At 36.8% G+C, this 26,043-nt stretch overlaps 2 protein-coding genes across 5 annotated transcripts in view; one reads left to right on the plus strand and one right to left on the minus strand.

The window, feature by feature from the left end:
- The window catches only part of LOC105081658 (cell surface glycoprotein CD200 receptor 1), a 53,246-nt gene extending 39,294 nt beyond the window's left edge, over positions 1–13,952 (minus strand). Inside the window, exon 1 of the mRNA XM_074363532.1 lies at positions 13,817–13,952. The gene's annotated coding sequence lies outside the window, so the exon portion shown is untranslated. The remainder of the gene's footprint in view (positions 1–13,816) is intronic.
- Positions 13,903–24,749, plus strand: GTPBP8 (GTP binding protein 8). Of its 4 annotated transcripts, none has more exons than XM_010970800.3 (6): positions 13,903–14,238; positions 14,701–14,799; positions 16,449–16,579; positions 17,578–17,677; positions 19,677–19,795; positions 24,230–24,749. In XM_010970800.3, the coding sequence occupies exons 1-6, from the start codon at positions 13,903–13,905 to the stop codon at positions 24,318–24,320; spliced, it is 876 nt and encodes a 291-aa protein (XP_010969102.1). In that variant the 3' UTR covers positions 24,321–24,749. The 4 variants fall into 4 exon arrangements, with proteins under 4 accessions (XP_010969102.1, XP_045363148.1, XP_074219653.1 ...); XM_045507192.2 differs by lacking the exon at positions 24,230–24,749 and adding an exon at positions 19,979–20,120; XM_074363552.1 differs by lacking the exon at positions 14,701–14,799.
- Positions 24,750–26,043: the final 1,294 nt, after the last annotated feature.

Genomic DNA, 26,043 nt, shown 5'->3' on the forward strand with positions numbered 1-26,043 from the left:
TCTCTGCTGCCCCCTGGAGATAGTTTGGTAAAACCAAAGCTAATATTTTATAAACTTATTCAGTAAGTTTAAGCAAATCAGTTAACAGCTACACTGAGATTTTGATCACAAAATGTGTTAAAATGCTAAACATTACACATGTATTTATGTATACTAGTTAACATCATAAATCAGTTAAGTATGACAAACGACTACCTAATAGTATAGCTATTATAACCTTAAGAAATATTATTGAAAAAAAGAATAATGAATCTTCTGAGATGCCAGGATGGCTTAATGAACACAGAATACATAATTGAATGTTTGAATGGATAGATAGAAGCCTCATTCCAGGGAAGTCTGAAATAAATTCTCAAAGGTTGGGTACCCTGAGAAGTAAACCCTGAAATGGAATTTAGGGTAACCTTGGATCATCCCTCGTGAAAATGAAGGGACAGAAACTGGTGTGGGCAGAGGGAGAAGTCAGATTTTAAGGTAGGCTCACAACAGGCTCAGCTAACCCCATGGAGCTTGAACTGCCCTTTGGAATTGTTCTCTTTGGGGCTGAAATAGTCTGTCTTTATGCTCCTGCATCTATCAGTCCTCAGCTCAGGGAAGGAGCATGACTTTGGGGGAGGCAATACATGGAGGGGCTGATTTCTGACCTGCCAACAACATTGTCAACACCATAGCAGCAAAGTCCTTCACTGAAGGGGATCAGATAAGTACCTCACAGTGTCTGCCACATGAATTTACTTTGGAAAATAAACTAATTCTGATATCAAGTGCAGTACTATCCCAATTGTCTTTTATTCCCAAGAAACCGAGATAATTAATAGAAATCTTATTGAAAACTTAACCTTGAAGGAGGTCTGCATTAAGATGCATGTGAAAGGAGGGACCCCCAACCTCTACCCCAGTGTCCATACCCCTCCTGGTGCCCACCCACACTACACTTTCTTCCCACCTCCCCTTAGTCCACTTCCCAAAGAGAAACTGGACATGGGGGGAGGGGGGGAGTGCCAGCCAGTGGAAGATCCATCCCCTGTGGCATTAGAAAGGGGAGGGACAGCTAGGAGTCCCCCCACCCATTTCCCCCTCCCTCCAAACTCCTGACTTGCCCTTCAATGAATGTTTGTGCCTCCTCATTTCCCCTTACGTACCCTTCAGTGAATCTTTGGTGATGATTTTGGCAACTTCGGGTATAATCAGCAATTCTCACAGAATAACAAAAACTTTAAAGGAAGTTATGTTATTTTCATCTATGAGTGACAACTGGGAATGGGAAGTCCACAAGAATACAGAACTGAATTGAAAAGAATAAAAAGTCAAGTCATGTACCTTGGCTAAAAACCAATATCCAGGCAAAGTACTGAAAAGATACAGGTATTATTTGATCTCCAAAATGCCCTAATGACTAGAGTCAAGAAGGGACAGGAACTTTTAAAAATAAATATTCCAGACTGAGTCAAATGGGATCACCTTAAATGTTTTAGAGAATATTAATAAATCATTTCTGTGTAACTTTCTAGTAAAAGAATATGAAACATGAAAATGATATCATTCATAGAAGCTGATATCTGTCTGCAATTTCATTGTTTTCAATGGAACTTTTTCAGAATGACAAATGTTCTGTTGATCATGATTTTATTGTATCAGTGGCTTAAATTTTGTGTTCCCGAACTATATATTTGACCATACTGCCTATCTTTTATAAGATGACATGTTTTCAATGATTAACTGGAAAGTAGTTTAAGTTGGTTAAACTCCAGTTAAATTTGGAAGTTTAAGAATGTTAACAGTTTTCTTCCTAGTTTTGAGAGCAGCTGTTAAGACTATGGCCGCTAAAGTTGATCTTCCTGGGCTCAAACTTCAGTTCTGCAGCTTAGTTTTTGGTTACTGTATTTTTTTTTTTCCTGTTCTAGAATGTTAATTTGATTCTTTTTCAAATCTGCTGTCATTTTTATAATTTCTAGTTTTCCATCAAAACTTTTGTTTTTGCCTTTTGTCTCCTTGAACATAAAAAGGATATTTTAAAGTCTCTGTCTGAGAATTCCAGTATTTAGAGTGGCTGTGAGTAAATCTCCATTATCTGTTGTTTCTGTTGGTACTTTCTGTGACATTGGGTGTCCTCATGTGCCAAGCACTGTGTTTTGTTTTCCAAACTGTAGAAATAATTTGAGGCCCTGTATGATTTATCTTTCTCCAGAGAAGATTTTCATTTATTCCTGGCAGGAATCTGTGAGAGTTAGCAATCTGGCATTATCCTAATCCAATGATAAGGACAGATTTCCTAGGCCACCAGGTGCCTGAAAACTGAGTTGCAGTCTATGTGAGGAATGCTTTTATTTTCTCCCCGCCTCCCCACCTCTTCTGCCCCAAGAAGCTGTCAAAGCACTACTCTACCTTTCAGCCAGCTCTTCTTGATCAACAAATATCCCCAAGGCTCAAGTAGGTACAAGTGCCAGCCTCACCAGTTTATTTTTCTTTCTTTTCCTGGATCTTGACCAGGTAATTCTTCATCACCTTTCCAGTTCTCTGATATCTTCCAACAGATTTATTATTATTATTATCCCTAGTTTTCCTACTTGTCTTCAGTGGGAAGATTGGTCTGAATTTCTGTCTGTCATTACCTGATACAGAAATCCCATCCTTTGATTTTTCACTTTTCCTTATCTCTCCCAATCAATCAGCAAGTCTTTTGGGTTCCTCCTTTAAAGTATTTCCTAAATTTGACCATTCCACTAATCTCCACTGTATTGGATTAGACCGAAAAAAAAAAGTGAATAAAGTTCTTAATTCAAAAGCATGCTGTGTGTGTGGTGTTTTGTTTTTTTTTTTAATTTAACCTGTAAGTAACAGTAGAAAGATAAACAGATACCAGAAGCTGAAGAACCCTTACATTTGGTAGCTGCTCCATTTTATCACAACTTTCTGCAAGTCTGCTCTATTAAAATTTTGGTTTATTTTGGTCATTTGTAGCATTGATTATGTGAGTGAAACATAAAAGCTCAGATAGTCCATACATCAAGTTTAAGAATTCTAAGTCAGAAGTCCTACATTAAGATACTTTTCCTTGACATTGTAAATGCTGTTATTAACATCTGTCTAAATTATGCTTCTGTGACTGTTTTCCTACTAGTGATCTTTCTTTCTTGTATGTTTTAATTCTTCTTATTTCATATGCGACCAATAATTTTGGAGTGGTTTAATGTGATTTGACAGTGGGATTTTTCTAAAGAATACTGTTATGATCATCTCACCTTTAGGGGAAAAAAGAGTCTGAGACTGTTGAAAATGTTCAGATGTTGAATGCTCTGTATTGAAAAAAGGAAGTCGATAAGATCTTTTTGGTTTAGTGTTTCTATATTTTACTTGGATGAACATGATAAAGCAGTCAAACCTATAAGAAGTGATAAACCCTGGTTCTAACAAGTTAGTCCTAAAGCAGTTGTGACTGAGCTCCTGCTGGTGCTGCACCCACCTTGGGGAGAGTCAGCCAGGGATGAGTTTGCACCACAAGTTGATCTAAAAACCCTAATTCTTCAACGTGAGAACCCGAGAACCAAAGGCAGTGGGAATGCAAGTTTAGGGCAAGGGACATGCTGGAAAGCATCTTTTAAAAAATCTTATTTATAGTTTCTTAATCCATTGTTATTCTTCTTCCACAAGATTGGAAGTACAAATATTAAGTTATTCAGTTATGCTCAATATATATCAATTTGTACCTCTATTAAATGGAATTCAACACAATGACTTTAAGGGGTCATTCGAAATAATGCTTCTACAAGGCAAAGAGATGCATGATCTAAAATATACTTTCTATATAAAGGAACAAAAAATGAGAGAGGGATCAAAATATATTTTAATGGTTATTATTATAAAATATCTTCTTGGTAAAAACTAAACAGTAGCACAAAATTATATAAAATAAAAAGTGAAAATACTCCTCCAAGTGCTTCGGTTTCCACCTGCCTTCCCACTCCCCTGCACCATTTGAGGTAGACAGAACAATGTTCCCCCCAAACAAGTTCACATCCTAACCCCGAGAATTTGTGAATGAATTTCCTTATATGGCAAAAAGGACTTTGCAAATGTGATTAAGTTAAGGAGTTTAAAATGGGGAAATTATTTTGGATTATCTGGTTGGGTCCAATACAATCACAAGGATCCTTATAAGAGAAAAAGGGAGGGAGGCAAGTCAGAGTGAGAGAGAGAGAGACGGAAGATGCTACCCTGCTGGCTTTGGAGATGGAGAGAGGAGACAAGAGCCGAGGAATGCGGGCTGCCCCTAGAAGCTGGAAAAGGCAAAGAAGCAGACTTTCCCCTAGAGCTTCTAGAAGAAACATAACCTTACTGACACCTTGATTTTAGCCCAGTTAAAGCCATTTCAGGTTTCTGACCTCCAGAACTATAAGACAATACATTTATAAGACAAAAGTTAGGTTTGTGGTACTTAATTAATACACTGTTTAACCACTGCTATGCTTGTGTGGTCTTCCACAATAGGTACGAAGGCCTGCTATGATTTTGTTTTATTATTCTTCCTCCTTGGTCAGGCCCACTCCTATTATTTGTGGGGCCCAGGTGAGAGTACAGACAGGGGCCCACGTATCACATGCCCAAATATTTTAAAGTTGCAAAGCAAGGTGACAAAGTATTAAATGAAATGTGTTTTATTCTCCTACCTTAACAAATAGAACTTCAAAACCAAAAAATTTTAAATGTAAACTCATGATTTGTAAAAGACCAAATGTTGGCAAAATATCAAAGATGGCCAAATTCAATTCCTCTTATTGTAAGTCTGGGTCTTCTCTTGATGGTCCATCTATGTTTGAGTTATAAAACATGTATAATTCATAAGCCTTTATATAGTTGTCACACATCCTCTTCTTTTTTCTATACAATTCAGTTTCCCCCCTCAGTAAACTGACCACTCATATGTTTTGCCAGCCTTTTCTCTTTCTACGTGGGTTAACTATATTTATTGTTGATGTACTTCAATTCCTTATATTCAGGATATTAATCACCTCAGCTGCCTCCTGGCTTGCACCCGCTCCCCACCATCTGTCTGCTTCCAAAAGTTTAAAAGAAGTTAAAAAGCTACATATTTTATTTTAAACTTTGTCTCAAAGACAACATTTGGAATTATCTAATGGATTTGAACCTTGCATGTTCATTGTATTTGTTTTTGTTTTGTTTTTTACCAATATGAGAATTCTATCATTTTATGGTTTAAACTATTTACATGTATTATAATTGCTGTGAAGTTTGATCTTATTTCAGCCATCTTATTTCAGGTTATCTATTTACCATACTTTTAAATTTTATTTACTTATCCTTTTGTAATATTCCCCTTAGAAGAATACAATTTGCTTATTCTATTTTAAAAGAGCTACATCTTATTTTTATTTTTATAGTGAAGAGCCCAACTAAATAAGATTCATCTTTATGCTTATTTTTTCCTGTGAAGTTATGAAGTTTATCAATATCTAAATCTTCTCTCCACCACAAAGCCAAGACAAATACCCAAACTCCTGTTCACATTTCTGTGGTCCTTTTGCCATAGGACCCCCACACCCACGCTATAATGGTATCAACTGCAAGCAGGCTGCTCCAAATGTGGTCCATGAACCAGCACTAGTTTACAAACTGTTTGATATCAGTTTTGATATTAAAAAAAAAAAAGGGAACTTGGTGCCAGAATGTAAACCATCTGTTTTACTCAGCACACAGTTCAGTGCAGGTGACTTTTTTTCCCCTAGCAAAATTTTCTCAAAAAAAAGAGTATATTCCTTTACATTTCTGCATATGCTTCTTGTCTCATCCAAGTGATAACAAACTATTGTTGGACTGGCACTTGAGCAGCACTAGCCTGGACTAGAGTTTTAGTTCTGGATTATTAGACTGTGCTTTTGGGTGTCATTACTTATTTAGTCAACTCTAAAATATACTGAGCTTGATGTTCATTTTCCTCAATTCTTCAGTGCTTTAAAAATGCTACCTTATTCCATTATTCTTTTTTCCTAAGTAAGAATGGCCTTTACTGTTTGCAAGGGAAAGTGGAAGAGGAGGGGGTCGGAGGCTAGGACAGCTGCGGCTCCTAGGGCGGCTCCACAGACTCCGTCACCGCTTTCAAAAGCAGTGCTCCTTTCTTCTCTAGCATTCAGTGCTGCTACTCAGAACGTTTAATCTGACTCTTACTACTTGATAGTTGACCTGCATTTATCCTCTGGAAACTTTCAATATTTGCTTTTTGTACTTGGTGCTCTAACATGTTAATTTAGTATAATTAGGTGTAGTAGGGTTTCTTTCATTTATTCTGTTGCATGAGCCCTTTCAAACTGAGGTTTTACATCTTACATTCTAGAAATTTTTCAATAATTATTTTTTAAAATACTAACTTTCCTCCACTTATTTTACAGTGACACCAATAATGTTGATATTAACATTTCCTCTTGTACCCTTACCCAACAGCTCTTCTTTTTTTTAATGGTTCATCTTAGAACTCTTTCCCAGTGCTTTCCCAGAATATTCTATAACTTGATCATCTAGCTCACTATTTTTTTTTGCATTCTTCATTCTGCTATTCAATTATTAACACCATCCACTGAGATTTTTACTTCAATAATAATAAATTTATATCCAGTATCTCCAATCAGTTCTTTAAAGCTTCCTGTTTTCTTGTTTCCCATGCTCTCCCTTATCTCTCTAAGAGTATTTACTGTTTTTATTCTAAATTCTTTATCCACTGGATCTGTTCACTGTGATTACTTCTAGAATGTTTTTTTAAACTTTTATCTCTCTTTTTTTTTTTTTAGCTTGTGGGTTCATAATATAAGTTTGTCAGCTCATATTATCACAGTAAAATCAGTTACGCTGGCAAATACAAGATACAGGGGAAGAAGAGTGAACTAAGACCTAGCTTGTAGTAGTTTAGGCAGTAGAGGGAGACCCGCAAGCATGGAGACCATCCTGCATTATGTTCTGGGCTCAACCACTCCTTCTGTGCCCTCACCCACGAGATCCTACCTATCAGGTAACTGCCTTGTACCTTATCCCAAGCATCCTTTCTAAAGGTAAGCAGAAAAAACCTTTCGTAATTGATTGTCCAGCTCATGGAGGAGGATGAGTAAGGAGATTGGAAGGAATATTCCAGAACCTAACTGCACTCACCTCCAGTGAAATATCCCAGGATTCACTTAACCACCCTAGGATCTGCTGTTCATTCCAATTCAATCACTGGTGTTCATTGCACAGCTCTTTAGAGGCCCTATTCTTCACGACAGGTAGATGACACAGCAATGTTGATTGTAACTTCATTCAACATAAAGAATTCTAGTCTTGCCACGTTTCAATACAATGACTAGAGCAGATTTGTCCCACCTTTCTAAAAAATTTCCAGAAAAATCATTTGTATTTAAATCAGAACCTGGAATATATCTTTTCTGCAAGGATACGACCCCACAAAAATTGCAGATGAGAAACACCTCATTTTAAAACTTTTTACCTTTTAATCTACATACAGAAGAGCTAACATAGCAGGCCTACGACTCCATTAAAAAGGCTTGCTTACAAGATTGGCCCTTGGCTGGCGTCTGAGAACTTGATTAGAAAATGCTCCCTAAAGGATAACAGTGGCTCGCTGTATGGAAACTGTTCAGACCAACAGCGCAGTTTATGCTGAACACCTGCTTTCTTTCTGAGAGTCTGAGATTTCAGTGACCACAGTCAGTCACATAGTCACTGTCTACACGACCAGCCCTGGAGAAAACACTGGAGTCTTAGACTCAGGTGAACATTCTTACTAGACGTTTCACACGTGTTGTGATAGCTCACTGCTGGCAGGATTAAGTGCACCCTCTGCAGCTCCCCTGGGAGAGGACTTGTAGACCTTTGTGACTGGTTTTCTCCAGACTTGACCTTGAGAGCCTTTCCCTTCACCAGTTTTGCTTTGTATCCTTTCACTGCGATAAGTCATAGCTTCGAGTACAACCATGTGCTGAGTCCTGTGAGTCCTCCTAGTGAATCACCAAATTTGGGGAGCAGTCTTGGGGACCCCAGACACAATTTACCTGTCAGTGAATTAAACAATCTGAATCTATCTCAACATCTCTGCCTGTGGAATGCCATCTCATCTATTCAGGGTACCAGAGAGTACATCATTCACTTCCAATAAGGCAACACAGATATAAATGAGAGGCATACTATGGTGTAAACCTGCCCATCAAAATAACCTTGCCTAATAGGTAATAAGAATTAAAAGGTTAGTAAATTATTTGTGAAAACAGCAAAATGCTTTTTTCCAACAACAACAAAAATTAAAGCTGAATAATATAAAAACACAAGTTGAAGAGTGTTCTAAAATATTTCAATGGCACTAGAATGGCAAAGAGATCAAATATGCAATTATAAGTGAAAAAAACTGATTCCATAAAACAACTGTTTTTCTCTCTATTGAGAAAAATAACCTTGAAGGAAGTCAAGCTCTACACTCCTCCTCCTTCAACCCAAAACATTCTAAGAACTCACCTCCTACACATGAGTACTGTCTTATATTTAATCTCCAGATCTCTTTAGAAAAACCTGTTAGTACAGCAAGCATAACCTAAAAAGCAAGCTCAGAAATCTTCTCTGAAGGAAAAACATCTCTCTGAAGTTAGAGATCTCCTCTAAAGTGACATTAATGAAATATAAAGTGAAACTGAGTGGTCTGATGAGCTCCCAAAGAAGAGGATCACAGGAAGTACGTCTCTATTGTTACTTGAATGATGGTCAAATAATACATTTTACGAATAACCATTTATAATCTAATTAGAAAACTAGGTAGACAAATCATACATGTGTGTGCCATAAATTTGTTTTTTTAAATTTAATTTTTTAATCAGCTGCTGCACAGAAAAATTGACAGAAATATAATTAAATGTACTTTTAATTTAAAGCATTCACTCAGACAGTAGTTATTACAATTCAAGCAACGTAAGTTACATGTGGAGAGCTCTCCCACATTACTCTCATTCATCTAATGCCTCTTCCTAATACAAGAGTTTGAGATCCCAATTGGATTGCAGCCAGGTTTTTCTAGCTGACTCCTGGCTCCCAGATCAACTCCTGGCAGAGCAGGCACCCAATAAATGTTAATTACTATTGTTTAAAACAAGGGGAGAAGTATGGTGGGGAAAGGCCTTCTGTAAAGTGGACACTGAGACCCACTCCATTACCTCTCTCTGCACTTAGAAGTTTTCCTAGAATCTCTGCCCTTCCTTCAGCCAGGGCTTTGCCATTTCTAGCCCAAGATAAGAGTTAATCTATGTGTATGCTGTGCTTGCTGACTCTGATATCTCCAATTCTGCCTACGGTGTTTGCCTTCTTCGTGTCTTAGATGGATTCCCTAACACTTAACACTCAGAGGACTTGGACATAGACTGAGATCAGTCTGGTCCAATGGCCTTTCGTTATACAGACAGACATCACTGAAGGAATAACTGAGATGATCCTGTCCTAATGGTAAGACTCCACCAACTGTTCTACCTACGTTCCTTCCATTCTCACTAGATAAACATGACAGAGTACAACTACAGATTTAGGTCAGATCTGTTTTAGCACTAAAAGCTGATTCTCAGGAATGTGGGTGAAGTATGTAATACCTTCCTAAGTCACATTAAGTAGTGAAATGTGTTCACTTTACGGTAAACAACCTCCTAAGCTGTCAAACAGAAAGTACTTTGTCTCAGGAGGATGACCAGGAATACATCCTAATCTCTGCTAGTTTCCACAACATAAGCAGATTACTGACCTTTACCAAAGATCACGAATACCCACTGGATGAGGAAATGTCCTGAGTGGAAGGGACATTCTTGAACCTCCTGAAGACCAGCTGGTACATTAAGGGAGGGTAACAGATCACCCGATTAACCGGCACCACAGGCACTCTCAGCCTTACAGCTTTATTCTGACTCCTCCATGGTAGGGCTGAAATCTACACAGGACATTCCAGCTATCCTGCATGGTAGTGTGATGTCTCTGGACACACAGAAGGAACTACATGGCATCTTAAAATGCTGTATTAATCAGCTTCAGTCAAATCAGTTTCAGTAAAAACAAGGAGAGAAGTGTATTGACTTGTGTGATTGGAGAGCAGAGGGACAGAGGACATGATATTCAACATAGGTCATGAGGAGTCATGCCATCCCCATCCCCATCTCTCAGTACTGTTGTTCTTTCATGTTAGCTTCATTCTCTCTTTAAAGCATTGTAGGCATCCTTCACACGGTAGTGAAAAACAGCCATGAGTGCTGGCCTCACTTCCCAGCATCGTGACACGAGGCTCAGTGGCAGAGCCAGCTGCCTGCCCAACTTTAATACAGTGACTGGCTTGGTTGGGATCACTTGCACATTATTTATATAACCATGTTTCATAATACACATAATGTATGGCCAAATCCCACCTGCTGTGATCAGAAGAGTGGAGTTCTGTTATTGATAGCCCCACCAGAGCCACACAGGGTGGAAGCCGATGGTTCCTCTCTACACAAGGATGCCAAACAGCTAAAAACAACACATGCATACATTCACTTCAGATGTCTATATCCAAGCCAAAGTTTGATAGGAAAAGCTGGAGTCACTGCCAGCATCCATCCTTTTCACTCCATCCTGGCCACACTGGTCTCCTTGCTGTTCTTCAAACAAGCCATAAACACTCCTGCCTCTGAGTCTTTGCAATTCATCTGGAATACTTCCCCTAGGTCATTGCATAGTTATTCCCTTACTTCCTTCATGTCTATGGTCAGATGTCACCTTCTCAGTGAAGATTACACTAAAATGGGGATATCCATTCACCTCTCTCCACAGACACATCTCCCTACCCAGCTTTAGCTTTTTCCTAAGCATTTGTCATTATCTAACATAGCCTGTATTTTATTTATCTTATTCATTGTCTCAAGACAATAGCACGAGAACAGACGCTTTTTTCTGTTTCATTTACTCACTGTTATATCTCCAGTTCTCAGTACAGTGCTTAGACTATAATTGGCAGTCATTAAATATCTGATGAATGAACAAAAGATGGAATCAAGAAGGGGTCACCTTATCACTCTCAGTGTCAGGTAATGTACACTACGGTATTACACAGGAAGGAGTACAGAACAGTGCAGTACTTGAATACAGTCCTCATTTAGCCTCCCTGGGCTACCACAGTTTAGTAAGTATGTCCTGACCTCAGCGCTGTGGAACTAGACCAATGGCAGGTTTTCCACACTTCTCTGGGAGGAGTGCTAAGATACCCTGAGATGAATTCAAGCCCTGTCTTTCACATCCTTGTCACGTCTGTGCAATCTGCACGACAAAGTAGCTGCTTGGTTTCCTAATCCATATTCCCTTTCCCCACTAGGATTTAAATCCTGTTCTGACTCTCATCCCTGACACCCTGCCTAGCCAGGAGGCTTGATCCTGACTGCCAATCCAAAGCCACTGGCTAGGGTACTACTTCACCAGACAGACCACCTGGAACCAAGATACTGCCCACGATCAGAATCCTGATATTGCCAGAACAACACAGAAAGTACTATTGCAACATCTGATCCACCAGACCAGATCCTCTTCAGTACTGATTTGGCCTGATTTTCCTGGACTTTGACCATTCCCTGTATACCCTATGACTTCCATCACAGCTCCACAATGGAATTACTTCCCCTAAGCTAATTCCTCCCATTTCCAGCTTTTTCCCTCTGACTAATAGGCCTCACAACTATGAATGTCTCATGCAGAATTACAAAATGAGTACTGTGATGTCCGTTAATCCCTGAACACCTTCAAAACCTCTGTAAGAAGTGGCAAAGGTCTTCATGTTCTGGTTTATTTCCATACCTGGGACCACAAGGTTTGCAAATGAAATGGCACATATGAGAGCACTTTCAAAGTTTGGAGTTGTCTGCAAATGGGCCTGCATATATATAGAAATTTATTATGATGTAAGTAGTATTATCAACCAGTGAGGAGAAGATGGATTATCGAATAACTATTGTTATGACAATGGTTAGATAACTGCTAACCATTTGGAAAAAAATTAAGCTGAATTCCCAGCAGACTCTTTTCATTAAAACAAATTCCAGATATATTAAATATTTAACTGTAAAAAATAAACTACTGAAAGAAAAGATAGGTTAATATGTTTATAATCTTAAATTTTTTTCTAAACATAACACAAAGCTTAGAATACATAAAAGATTGTTCAGTTTGGCCACCTACAAATTAAAAATCTATACAGCTAAAAGTACAACTAAAAATTCAAAGAGTAAATAAGTTGGGAAAAATATTTTTAAAACATGACAGATGAGAGGTCAATGTTCTTAATAAACAGTTATGATAAATCAATTTTTAAAGATGAATAACCTAATAGAAAACATGATGTTTGCCAAAAAAATACAAGTGGTCAAACAAGATGTTAAAATATGTTTATCCTCCTTAATAATCAGGAAAATATAAACAAAACAAAATAAAACTTTTTGTCTATTAGATTGGCAAGATTATACAACATAATAACTCCCTACTTTTATAATGACTGTTTTGGTGCTGTAATACTTTGTTATTAGAGAGCAATTTGTTGCAATTTCTTCAGAGGATAGTTTTTCTACAGTCATATGAAAAATAGAAGTGCACATACCTTATGCACCTATCATGTTCTCTTTCAGAAAGTTATCCTTCCACAAGTGTGCAAAGATACATGAGTGCTCACCGTAGCATTGTTTGTAATAACAAAACCTAAGTAGTGCTCAATAGGACATTGGGGAAATAAATGGAATAATATGCCTCCATTAAAAACAATCATGTAGATTGGTATGTATTGATATAGAAAGACTTCCAAATATGTTTTTAAATTTTCAAAGGCTATAGAATAGTAATTTGAGTTAAAATACAAACACGGTAATATATGTATTAAAAATGTCTGGATGTTTACAATAGTGTTTTCTTGTGGGGGAGTGAGACTAGGGCATGGAGGAAAGTCTCAAAGCCTAATGTGAAGATCAATTTGAAAAAATCAGCTGGCCAGCAGTAGGTCAGGCTACTCTCAAAGTCCTTGGGTCCTGTTTATTAACTTTTGTGTGACATTAATTCAAGAATTGTCCTGATTAGTCACAGAGACCATGAGTTAACATTGCTATGCTGTTTGCTGCTGATGTTTTAGAAGACTTACCATCTTTTAAACGGGAATATCTTTCAAATATTCATTTTATCATGATCCCTGTATCTCCCATTCTGGCACAGATTGGTTTGAATTGCTTTGACAAGAAACTTTTGAAATAAGATGTTATCATGTAACTTTAGTGAAATAACTCTGGAACACCTGTGCAAACTGTTTTTGCTTTTACTCTGTAAGAAAACTCTAAAATTTAAAGGCATTTCCTGCAGCTACAGAGATGGCCTAATGAAATATGAACAGTCTGTCCCTTGAGAACCAGATGCTTTTTCAACTACATTTCTCACCAGCCCTTTTCATTTTCGCGAAAGTGTTTTTCCTAGTGATTTGTACATCACCATCAGTGGATCCGTGAGACAACCAGAATCTGTGAAGGGTAAATGGGCCTAAAATCCACCAGAGCGTCACACGTTATCTCCTTCACTTGAGTCTCAAGGGCCACACAGCCAGCTATGTCTTTTCACCTCTGAAAGCCGTTAAACAGCTTCCCCACAGCAACAGACAAGGCAAAGGCACCGCTGTCAGGCCCAGAGTGTGAAAGGCATCCGAGAGGTTTTTCCCCTGCAAACCAACACCTGCCTCCAGCACCAGCTACACAAAGAGCGGGAGGGAACCAGCGAGGCCAGCGGAGACTACAATTACCAGCAGGCGTAGCGGGAGCGGGTTCACGCACGTGCATCCCAGACCCTGGGAATGAGGTCCCTCTGCAGGGCTTCTGGGAAAGGAACATGGCAGCTCGCCGCCTGCGGTCTGGGCTGGGCCAGCTCTTTGCGACAAGGACTGCGCTGGGGCGCGGAAGACGAGCTTACAACACGTCCCAGGCCTTCGCGGAGGTTCTACGGCTGCCAAGCAAGCAGCTGACGAAGCTTGTGTTCCCGCTTCAAGAACTCGAGCGGCATCTCGTCCCGGGCTCGAGACCGGACTTTCACCTTAAGACCTTCGACCCGAGCCTGGAGGATATCGCGAAGTCCGACGGCGTCTTCACGGCCACCGTCCGGAACCGCATCGAGTACCTCAGCTCCGCCGTGAGTCTCGACCACGCCCCGGACCTCCTCTGCCCTGAGGTGAGACAACCGCCTGCTGGTCGTGCAGGCTTGGACTGGGATTTTGCTATCACCTATTTCTTGTCACCAAACAAGAGAGATTTTCTAGCTTTGTATGGACGCATATCATTATTGTAACTCAGTAAGCAAATACAGTTTAATTATTTAACCTCTATAGTTAGCCTCTAGTTTTATCATCTGTAAAATGAGGACAATATTATCTTCCTCATAGAGATATTGTAAAAAGCAAATAAGAAAACATATGTTAAGTGCTTAAAACAGTGCCTGCCACGTTGAAATCATTTATTAGATAGTAGCTGTATGTTAGAATTTGAGGTTTGACTAACCACAATCTACGTTTTATGCTTAGGCAAGACTGAATAGTGTTAATAGATTTTTGCAGCTAATACAACATATATCTATACATACACACACATACATATGTAAACTAGTACTCATTTATCTTCTTTTTCCTTGTATAAGGTATGTTTTATAGGCAGAAGCAATGTTGGAAAATCCTCTCTCATAAAAGCTTTATTTTCACTTGCCCCAGAGGTTGAAGTCAGAGTCTCCAAAAAACCGGTATGTTTAAGCTTGAAATGCCTAAATTGTCTCTGAATTGATTAAGATGAGTAATAAATATTGGGAGGTACAAGAAGTCATAATTGTTGGGTTCCTAGAAAAGTGATTTCTTTCTAACAACTACTGAAGTAAAACATTTCGTCAATGCCTATGTATTTCTCCAAAGAAGAGGAAGTGTGTCTGGATTTATTTTAGTAGTCTTGCCAGTATTTAAGGAAATCTTCCTTGGTCCAAATCTTTTCCAAAGAATTGTTCTGTCGTCATTCTATATTTGCTTCTGTGAGAATAGTCATCTAGTTCTACGCTGATTTTAGAGGAAACAGCTTTAAAGTGTATTTTTCTTCTCCTATAATCTTTTGTACCTTGCAAACTCTTACACAACAATCAGGCTCTTCCCAGTTTACCCAGGGCCAGATTATGTGCCTTGTTATCCCAGCCAGTCTGCTAGAGTAGCTGTCATTTTCTCATTTCCTCTCCTTCCTTCTCAATAATGCAGACTCTACCAATGTTTAACATACCCTCTCCTCAGAAGTCACCCCAGCTCCCCTTACCTTCTGTCCTTGGCAGAATGCTCCCCCTCACCCAATGCTTACTGCCCCCGTTTTCTTAGAACCCTTTCCTGAGGCTTCACTAGTCTCTTGCTCCCCACTTCTTCATGTGGTTGATTCCCTGGCTCCAGCACTGATGATTGCAGTCATTTGTTAACCCTCCTGTCTTTACTCCCCCCTGCCCTGCCTCACCAAATAATTCAGCTAAACTCTCACTTATAGGTAGGATTGTCCCCTTCTGTGAGAAGTCTGTGAAGGAAATGTGTTCTTGACATTCCTAATCTGTAACTCTAAAATCATTTTCCTATAAATAGACACATAAGCTCACTGGAAATCTAAGCACCATTTATAAAATCTTTTCTCTGAAAATATTTGTTCTAAGTTCTAAACAATTGACATTTAAAATTATTTGTCTTAATCTTTTCTTTCCTGATTAATAAATGTCTGTGGACACAAAACCACATGAGTAAACCACTATTTATCATCTTTACATCAGTTTTAGTTGCCCAGATATTTTTTAGTGTTGTACGTGCTTTTTAAATGGCTTAATGAAAGCACTAAACCCATCTAATAAAACATGCAAAATATCTTGATTTTAGAGAAGCAGTAGTCTAGTCATATAATAAACTATCAGGCTTTGCATCTAGATTTTTTGAGAACTAGTATGACTGACAGTAAGCATTTACTTGAACCTATCTGTGCTATAATTAATTTCTCTTTAAAGTGGAGATACAGTATTCATCAGAGAATATTGACTAATGCAGTCATACCATTTAGAATGGGATAGTTTTTTCACTAAGAGGGAGCCAGTCAAATAGGAAAGTCTTGAAAATACTTTGCCTTCATGTTTCTAATATGGAATCTAAAGTTCTTCTTAAGTAATATAGAGTCTCTTTAAAGAATGATTGGAGAGAAGAATTAGAATCATCTAAACTTACCTCCAGTCACATTCCTTCTACTCCTTTTCCTGTATCATCATCAGCATAATTAGGATTATATACAGAATACTTTTATGCTTTTGAAAATAATTGTTGATTGAATCATGAAATAAATAAAGGACATATTGTACAAAAGCTTTTATTTTTTTATTCATTTTATCAGGGGCACACAAAGAAAATGAATTTTTTCAAAGTTGGAAAATATTTTACATTGGTGGACATGCCAGGTTATGGCTATAGAGCACCTGAAGATTTTGTCAAGATGGTAGAAACCTATCTAAAAGAACGAAAGAAGTAAGAAATTTTTTTTTTTTAGTTAGTTACATTTAACCCCAAAGCATGTTTTCATTAATAGAGCTTCCGCACATGGTGAACATTTCAGTTTATCAAATGACATTTTTAGAAAGTCCACTTTATTCTCATAATATTCTACAATACAATATTTAGGAACAAAGTATATACTGCTTACTTAGTTTTTTCCTATAAATTAGCTTAAACTTAAATTTAAGTGTTTTCCTAAATTGAGACTATAAATAGTACTTGAGCAGAGTTTATTTTTCTTTTACCCAACTCTTAGCTGCTAATTTTGAAAATGAAAATGGTTGGTCGATCTGGTATTTGCCAGATTTAAATAAACCAGTAAATTCTAATCATCCTTAAAGTGCTTCTGACGTCACATCCTCTGTAAATATTACCTTTTTGTCCCCATAGGTGGTCAAGTAGCAGTTCTATGTTTCAAGCATTGTACAATATATAGGAAAATTAATGTTAAACTTCTGAAGTGTGAAAAAGTAGTTAAAGTATCTTGCTTATTGTACTTTACATAGAAACTAAGATAAAATATTTACACAAGAAAATACAAAATACAATGTGTCTGGTTTCTGTTATGTTAGTTTTAAAGTAACATTTGAAAATTTAGACATTTTTATGATAAATTATAGTTAATTGGGTTCCTGTTTTTTCCTTCCAGTAGAGTTCAAGCTCTTAAGAGGAAGGAACTCATTCATCTTTGTTTCCAGTTCTAGTCAGAATATTTTGTGTTCAATATATGCTATGGAAATAAATTCATATTTAATGAATTTAGTTATTGAACATAAACAGCATTGAGACCCATTGGACTGTAGGATGGACTTCCTGGTGAATTGAGAGTTACTTCTGCCTAAAGAAATTTTTTAAAATTTTGAATTGATAATTATTCAATAGAAATTTGTTAGTATAGTGAGGGTTGGGGGTGGAGAAATGAATGAATATATTTTGTATTGCTGTTAATCTTCATTTCTGCATTCTTACAGTTTGATGAGAACATTTTTGTTAGTGGATAGTGTTGTTGGAATTCAAAAAATGGACAATATTGCCATAGAAATGTGTGAAGAATTTGCATTACCATATGTGGTAAGTATTTCTTTTGAATCATGGTTGCGGTTAGAAATAGTAGTTCTGTGTGTGTATCTTTTTAATGAGTGAGTAGGTCTTGCCTCCTCAAGAGATAAAAGAGTACATTTCGAATAATCTTCTGAATTATCATCCATTAATATTAAAATAAGTTCTTTGGTGCTCTTTTCCTTCTTCTAGCTTTAAGTGTTCAATATTATAGTCAAAGTAAGAGTTTTTCTAAATTGTTCATTTAGTATTCCTAAGTGCTTTTCTTTGTTGTTGTTTTAATGGCAATATGAGTATTTGCTGGAACTCATTAGTAGCTCTGTAACAGCAGCTTCACAGATAGTACTTAACAGAATCTAAATAAAACTGCAACTGAAAAATTTGCTAATTTGGAATTTAAGAACATCACAAGAATGTAGCAGGCTTTAGTACACATAAGTAGGAAGTTTATATTCATAAAGAAAACAAAATTTCTTACGAGAATATGTTACCAGTGTTCTTTCTGTTGTTTGCCCTGGAATAGAATAGATTCATAGGTTGGTGTCCATGTTTATTTTGCTTTGTGAGTTTTCCAGATAAAATATCTTAAAGTTTCTTTCTAAGGAAAAGAACCCATTGACTAAAATTTGGCTTCAGAAAAACGTCAGAAAACCACTAAAATGTAACAGTGGACTTTAATGCAAATTAAGCCATGTTACCAGTCAGAAACTTTTTTGTATTCTTAGGGTTATGGAATTCTTGAGTTTGGCAAAAGCTCTGTGACACATTAGAGATAACTTATGGGGTGAAGAGCCAGAGGATTGATATACATTGTCTACAATGCATAGTAAAAAATGCCCGGATATTGCCAGACTGGTTTGATTAAGTAATAGTACTCCTAATTTAATATCATAGATATCATATATTTTCCTTCGTTTTAACTTTAAGGAAATATTACTTTCGTTTTTGGAAAAGAGGTTGTGACAGAGGAATTACGTCTCCTTTTAAAAATCAGCATATTTGCCTTTATGAGGAAAGAATTCTGCTTCTCACTCCTTCTTTCTTTAATATATTTTATAACTAAAAAGCATAATTGATTAGTCAGGAAATTTAATTTTAAAGAAATTTCCTACAGAAAACCTTTGATAGATACACCAAGATTTTACTTTTCCTCTAGTATGTAATTGTCTTTGAATAAGTAAATTATTCAAGGTAAATATTTAATATTAAGCCTCATATATTGGAATTTATACTTACTTGGAATAAAACTATACATAATTTGGAATAAAACTAGTGGGTACAGCCCACAAATAGCCTGGCTTCTAATTTTTCCTTTAGATTTTACATATAAAACAATCATTTTGTAAATTAAAATAATTATAAGTTATCAGTTTTATATGGATCAACCTAATAATACTCACATATCTTAGACTACAAGATATAGTGATTATATGAAACATTTGGTGTATGGCAATCGCAAATATGGCTCCAGGGTGCATTTCACTGGTCTTGAATCCAAGGCCCTGTGCAGTTAAAGTACTGGAAACAGCAAACACACCAGACACACAGTGTATACTTCATATATTGCATCCATTAACTCCTTTAATCTTCACAGTAACTCCTTTAGGAAGTATTGCTTTTATTTTATAGACGAGGAAACAAGTACTAAGAGATTAAGAAACTTGTGTGGGTCACCTAGTAATTGAAAATTTGTAACTAAAATGTGTAAAGCTAAATATTATGAAATAACAGTTGACCCTTGAACAATGTGAGGGTTGGGGTGCCAACCCTCCTTGCATTTGAAAATCCAAGTGTAATTTGTAGTCAGCCCTCCCTATACAGGTTTCTTCCATATCAGTAATTCCTCCATGTTGACAATTCCACATCCACGGATTTAATCAACCATAGATCATGTAATATTCAAGTATTTACTGTTGAGAAAAAAATCCACATAAAAGTGGACCTGTGCAATTTGAACCCATGTTATTCAAGGGTCAGCTATATTCCTAATGCTCAAATGTTTTTCTTACAGATGGTATTAACAAAAATTGACAAATCTTCCAAGGGACATCTTTTAAAACAAGTGCTTGAGATCCAGAAATTTGTTGACACTAAAACACAAGGATGTTTTCCTCAGTTGTTTCCTGTAAGGTAAGATTTGAATTGTCTTGATAACTTTTTGTACTAACAACCTTTATTATTAAATCTGTTTCTAATACTGAGGAGTATTAGAATTAGAGGAGTTTGGAAGACTATGCATTTAGCATGATTTATTGGTTCAACCCATCAACACTTTTATTTTTTTCTTCCCTCTATTCTCTCTTCCTTCTGCAGATTCTTGCTGAGTCTTCTTTGTGGTATCTTCATTCTCTTTCTCCCTCAGCCTAATTCAACCCTAGACCACAGCGGAAGTGAAAACTTTTTACATTTTAAATAAGCTAAACAACAGCCACAATAAAAATACTACCATCCCTTTCTCAGTTCCAAAGGAAAACGACTCTTCTTTATTGTAGAAAGGTCATTCAGGCTGTGAGGAATAAGAATTTTCCTTTAAAAAGACTGTATGTAAAGATGAAATTCTTCATGTAAGTTAGAATCAAGCATTGGTAGCAGACAGAATGGTTATTTCCTGAACCAGCAATTTTTGAGATACTAGATGTGGTTTAGCAATGGAACATGAGTTTACTTTCAGTGTATACTTTGGGTACAGTAAATAACCTATACTGTAGCAGAAATGCCATTCCTCTGTGATTTTCTTACTCTAACTTCTTTGTGGAAGGCACTGTGGTAGTTTTTATGAGAAAATAATGAAACCAAGTAACAATTGTATATGAAACTGTCCTCTAAGCAGTCATTCTAGGTTCTACCAATTCAGATCCTAGTTAAATCGTTTGTAATTATGAAAATGCCTGTCCAAATCTGTCTTCATTCATTCCTACAAAATGCTTTTCTCCTTTGACTTACATTCAAGTGTTTATCCTATTTGTGTCCCATATATACAACAGAAATCCTAGTTCTTCTTAGAGCCCTGAGCATTGTCATAGAAAAGTAACTTTTTTAAATGTCTAATAAGAAGGAAGTGAGACTGATTCAGCTAAAAAGGCAAAACAAACGTAAGATGGGCAAATTATGGCCTAACAGCAGCATTTATTAAAAATAAAAAGTTGTAGTTGACTGTAAGCTAAGTTTAATGGAGACTGGAGAAAAATTGACAATGTTTTCTTAAGCTACATTAATAGAATTATAGTGTCCAAAACAGGAGGATGATCAAATAGTAGTCCCACAGTGCTGTGAACAGTATGCTATCAGACCATTCAGGCTGGATTGTGGCTTGACAGTAAGAACAACTAGAGCTATCTGAAAACAGATGGTCTTGGGGGAGGTTATGTCACTGAATCATTCAAAACACTTAATTGATCCACAAGTAAACATCGCTGTTTCACAGATACAATTACAATTTGGAAAAGTGAAGTGAGTTGCAGAGAGGTATTTGCTGAAATAGAAAGAGCATGGACCACAGGGTCAGATAGCCATGATTTTGCATGGTTCCTCTTGTTCTTGGCTAGAGATTTTAAAGCAACTTATTTCATTTTCTGAGTCTATTTTCTCACTTACTTAGTAAAAATGTGATGGTTAGAATGATTAAATTAAATACATTGTGACTGATGTACACACGTTAACTACATACTGAATGTTAGTTTCCTTCCTTCCCAAAGGTCAGTCCATTGGTAAATGGCAGAGTCAGGCCAACAGCCCAAACTGTCAGATTCTTGGTACTTCTTACAGGCATTCCCTTCTTTAGATATACCAGCATTTTCTGATGCATGACCTTGGAATCACGGCACCACCATACTCACTATGTAACTGCAGAAGCCACACAGCACTCAAAGTCTTAAGAACTGAGACACAAGAGGCTGCTTGCTTTCATGAACTCCAACGTTCACTATACCACAGTGACCACATACAGGAAGTTTTCACACTGTACTCTGTAGCTTTCAAAACCCAATTCAGAAAGTAGAGTTATTTATACTCCTTGCTTTTATTTGCTTGATCAAGTCCCAGTCCATCCCTCCAAAGGGAGTTTGGCCGACTCACACAATAATGTAAAATAAGTTAGGTTTTATTTCCTTCTCTTCCTTTATGATCTTGGTAGGAGAAAGGTGGAAATGTGGGTAGACATTGTAGTCCAGCGAGATTTGGCCTTTAAGTCTGTTGGCAAAAGTTAACTGTTATCCTTCGTGTCTAAACTCTGCCTCAGCTGAGTAGAGAAGTGTAATTGGTGAAAGGCCCCTAAAGATTGACACTGGGATCAGTCTATTTTTATAAATGGTATGGAAGAAGTATATAATTAGACACAATATAATTGCTTCTATATATTTCTATGTAGTGAAATTTCAAGCAACTAAGAACTGACTCTGAAGACAAAGAAAATCATATGAATTGACCGAAATGTTGCAGATGAGTTAAAGGTGCCATAGTGTGTGGACTGTCCAACTTGTGTCTCTCCTTTAAGCCGTATTTGTATAACTTCAGTTATAACAGAATCATTATGGGCTGTTCTCAAGTAGGCAGCTTTGGTCAAAAAGTCTAAAATGCTGTACTTTTCCAAAAAGAATTAGCAGTACAGCAGAAAATATTTCACCTGTTTTATATACCTTTATTCATAAAAGTCATAGTGTATCCACAAAAGCCCATGTATCCCAAGACATGTGTTCATGTCCATGCTGACAAATGTGTGAATGGGTATATGGATGGATACAGTAAGACAGATCAATAACAGACACAATAATGGTGATGATTTTTTTTAAAAAGTCAGGAAAAAAGGTCTAAATTATCAAGGTGATTGAATCTTTGTCACACAAAGAACAAATTAAAGAGATCAGAATTTTAGTCTGGGAAATAAAAAGCAAAATAGAAGATATCCCAATGGCCTTTTTCACAGAAATGGAACAAATAGCCCTAAAATTTGTATGGAACCACAGAAGATCCTGAATAGTAAAAGCAATCTTGAGAAAGAACAAAGCTGGAAACATCACATTTACTGATTTCAAACTATATTACAAAACAGTATGGTATTGGCATAAAAACAGACACATAAGCCAGTGGAACAGAAGAGAGAGCTCTGAAATAAACCCAGGCATATGTGAGCAATTAATTTACAGCAAAGTCTCCAAGAATATCAGTGGGGAAAGGATAATCTCTTCAATAATGGTGCTAGGAAGATTGGACAGCCACATGCCAAAGAATGAAACTAGACTAGTATCTTACACTATACACAAAAATTAACTCAAAATGGATTAAAACTTGAGTGTAAGACCCGAAACTATAAAACTCGTAGAAGAAAACAGATAGTAAGCTCCTTGACATGTCTTGGTGATGAGTTTTTGAATCTGACTCCAAAAGCAAAGGCAACAAAAGCAAAAATAAGTAAGTAGACGATATCAAACTAAAAGCTTCTGCACAGCAAAAGAAATCATCAATAAAATGAAGTCAACCTACTGAATGGGAGAAAATATTTGTAAGTCATGTATCTGATAAGGGGTTAATATCCAAAATATATAAACTCATACAACTCAATAGCAAAAAAAATTGGATTAAAAAATGGGCAGAGGATCTGAATAGACATTTTTCCAAAGAAGACATACAGATGGCTAACAGGTACATGAGAAGATCCTCACCATCACTAATCATCATGGAAATGCAGATGCAAAACCACAGTTATTTATCACCTCATACCTGTTAGAATGGCTGACATCAAAAAGACAAAATGTTAGCAAGAATCCTCATGCTCTGTTGGTGGGAATGTAAATTGATGTAGCCACTATGGAAACTGTATGGAGGTTCCTCAAAAAACTAAAAATAGAATTGTTACATATGATCTAGGAATTCTACTCCTGCATACATATTCAAAGAAAGTAAAGACATTAATTTGAAAAGATACATGCACCCCTATGTTCATTAAAGCATTATTTTCAATAGCCAAATACGGAAACAACCTAAGTGTTCCTCAGTGGATGAATGGGTAAAGACGATGTGGTATTGTACAGCTGACCCTTGAACGATGAGAGGTTAGGGACTCTGACCCTTGGCCCAGTCAAAAATCTGAGTTTAACTTATATTGCATATTTGAAAGTTGCTAAGAGAGTAGGTCTTAAATGTCTTCATCACAAGAAAAAAAAAATCTGTTAACTATGTACGGTGACGGATACAGCTAGGCCCACTGTCATGATCATTTCACGATATATAGAAATACTGAATCATTCTGTTGTGGCCCTGAAACTAATGTCATATGTCAGTTACACCACAATTTAAAAAAAAAAGTTTAGTCTGGAAAATAAAAAGCAAAATGGTAGATATGGTGAAATTTGTAGAATCATGAAGGAAATAGATCATATAATGTGGATCACCAGATTTAGAATACCACAAGAAGCTGGGAGAAGAGAGGAAAAGTAAAACAAATTAAGACATTCTGTTTCATACATGGAACTCACAAGAGTTTGGTAAGCAGATTTTAAATTAGATGAATTCAGATCTGTTACTACCTCTGAAGTAAGGAAGGAAATGGTTTTTCTTTTCTTTTCACAGTGCTGTGACCTATTCTGGAATCCATCTGTTGAGATGCTTTATAGCAAATATAACAGGAAATCTTAAGACTAATGGCTTCCAAGTTAGCTGAAGATTCAGAATTCTCTATGCCAGCTGAAGTTAAACTAAAATTTCAACATTGTTTTAAATGTTGTGTATGTGTAACTTGCGGAAGGATCACTTCAGCCTAAAAACCTGCATCTTCCCAAAGCCAAGAATGAACTTCTGCCTGGGTGGAAAATGTTTATAAATGATTGAACTGTGTTGTTCATTAGGACGGATGCTAGCAGTTTTTCCTATTTTAACAAACTGACAAGAGCACGTGGAAGTCCATAAAATGAAGACCTATTTACTACTGCGTAAACAAGGGTTTGCCATGTATTGGGTTTTTGTCTTTTAAAGAGAATGTCTATTAAGTGTATTTTTTTAATGTTACAATGGACTAGGTAAAAAGAGGGCTACTTTTCTGTTAAGCACTGATAGGTAGGTTGAAGATAAATTCTCCTATGTATGGCTATAATTTATCTTTTTTCAGAGTCCTTATTTAAATATGGGAAAAATTATTCTTGATAAATTTCAGTCAGTCCATGCTGGAAACGCCAGTCATTTCACCTTCAGGTGACCACAGGATTCAGAATCAGAAGACTAGAATTCAAGTTCCAGTTCTAATATTTACTGTATGTTGGAAATTGGGCAGATTACTTGAGTTCTCTGGATTTCTTTTGTTAACTCTTACCTTAGAAGCTATGAAAATTAAAATGTGAAAAAGACATCAGTATATTCTACATATCTGTAAAGCAAAACCAACCCAGGTATACAGCAAGATGCACAGGTGGATTTATCACAGAAAACATGTGGAGGAAATAATATCTTATGTAGTCAAAGACAAAAAAAAAACTAGTTTTAGGTGAGAAAAGTGATTTGCAAAGGGTAAGAGAAAAAAAAGTTGATGGGGCAATTTAGAATTGATACATTAAGATTCAGAATGGAAAGATAAAAGCCTTACTCTGAATGAATGTTAATGGAAAGTATTTTTATGAAGATGCTACTGACCTATTCTTGTAAGTGGCTTTGCTGTTAAAAGGTCATAGCAATAGCACTGGAGAAAAAATTAAGGTTGTAAAACAGCTTTGTAGCTTTTTTTTTTAGAAAATTCAGTTCTGAATATATTTTCAGTTTTAGAATTGACATGCTGGTCTATTCTAACTAGCAATGTTTTAAGCTTTAAAAAAAAGACTATGTAGGAATTCACAAAGTAAAATATATAGTAACAATAGAATTATCTTAGAAGTCATCTTTCTGTTAGTGTTCCTTTATTGCTTGTCTTAGCCTTGTTTCTGGTTCTAAAAGGAGAGCTCAGAATAAAAGCTTGCATGCAGTAGTTTATTGGGGAACAGGAGTGACAGAGAAATGAAACAGATGGAAAGCCAGTCAAATGCACTGAGTCACATACCACATAGGGTGATGGGGCTTGGTCTTGAGGGACCTGAGGAGTCCTTTGAAATGTGCCTCTGGATTGTCTTTGAAGGGAGTTAGAGGGCAGCCCCATACCTCTTCCAGGCTGTACCCACGTGGTTCCTGTAGCTTGTCAGAAGCCAGGAGGCAGGGAGAGGTCTCTGGAACAGAAGGCCAGAAGGCAAGGTCCAATCCTACTTGAAACTGGTTGCCATAGTAGTGGCTTAAGTAAGAGGCCAAGAGGATTTGAAGTGACACATGGGAGGTCTCACCACACTTTTGGAGAACTCCAAAAGCATTTTAATATGCCCTCCAATGAGATAAGGCGAACAAATGAAGTGAAATAATGGCTGTGACCA

Source organism: Camelus bactrianus, chromosome 1, assembly GCF_048773025.1.
Source record: "Camelus bactrianus isolate YW-2024 breed Bactrian camel chromosome 1, ASM4877302v1, whole genome shotgun sequence".
Lineage (NCBI taxonomy): Eukaryota > Metazoa > Chordata > Mammalia > Artiodactyla > Camelidae > Camelus > Camelus bactrianus.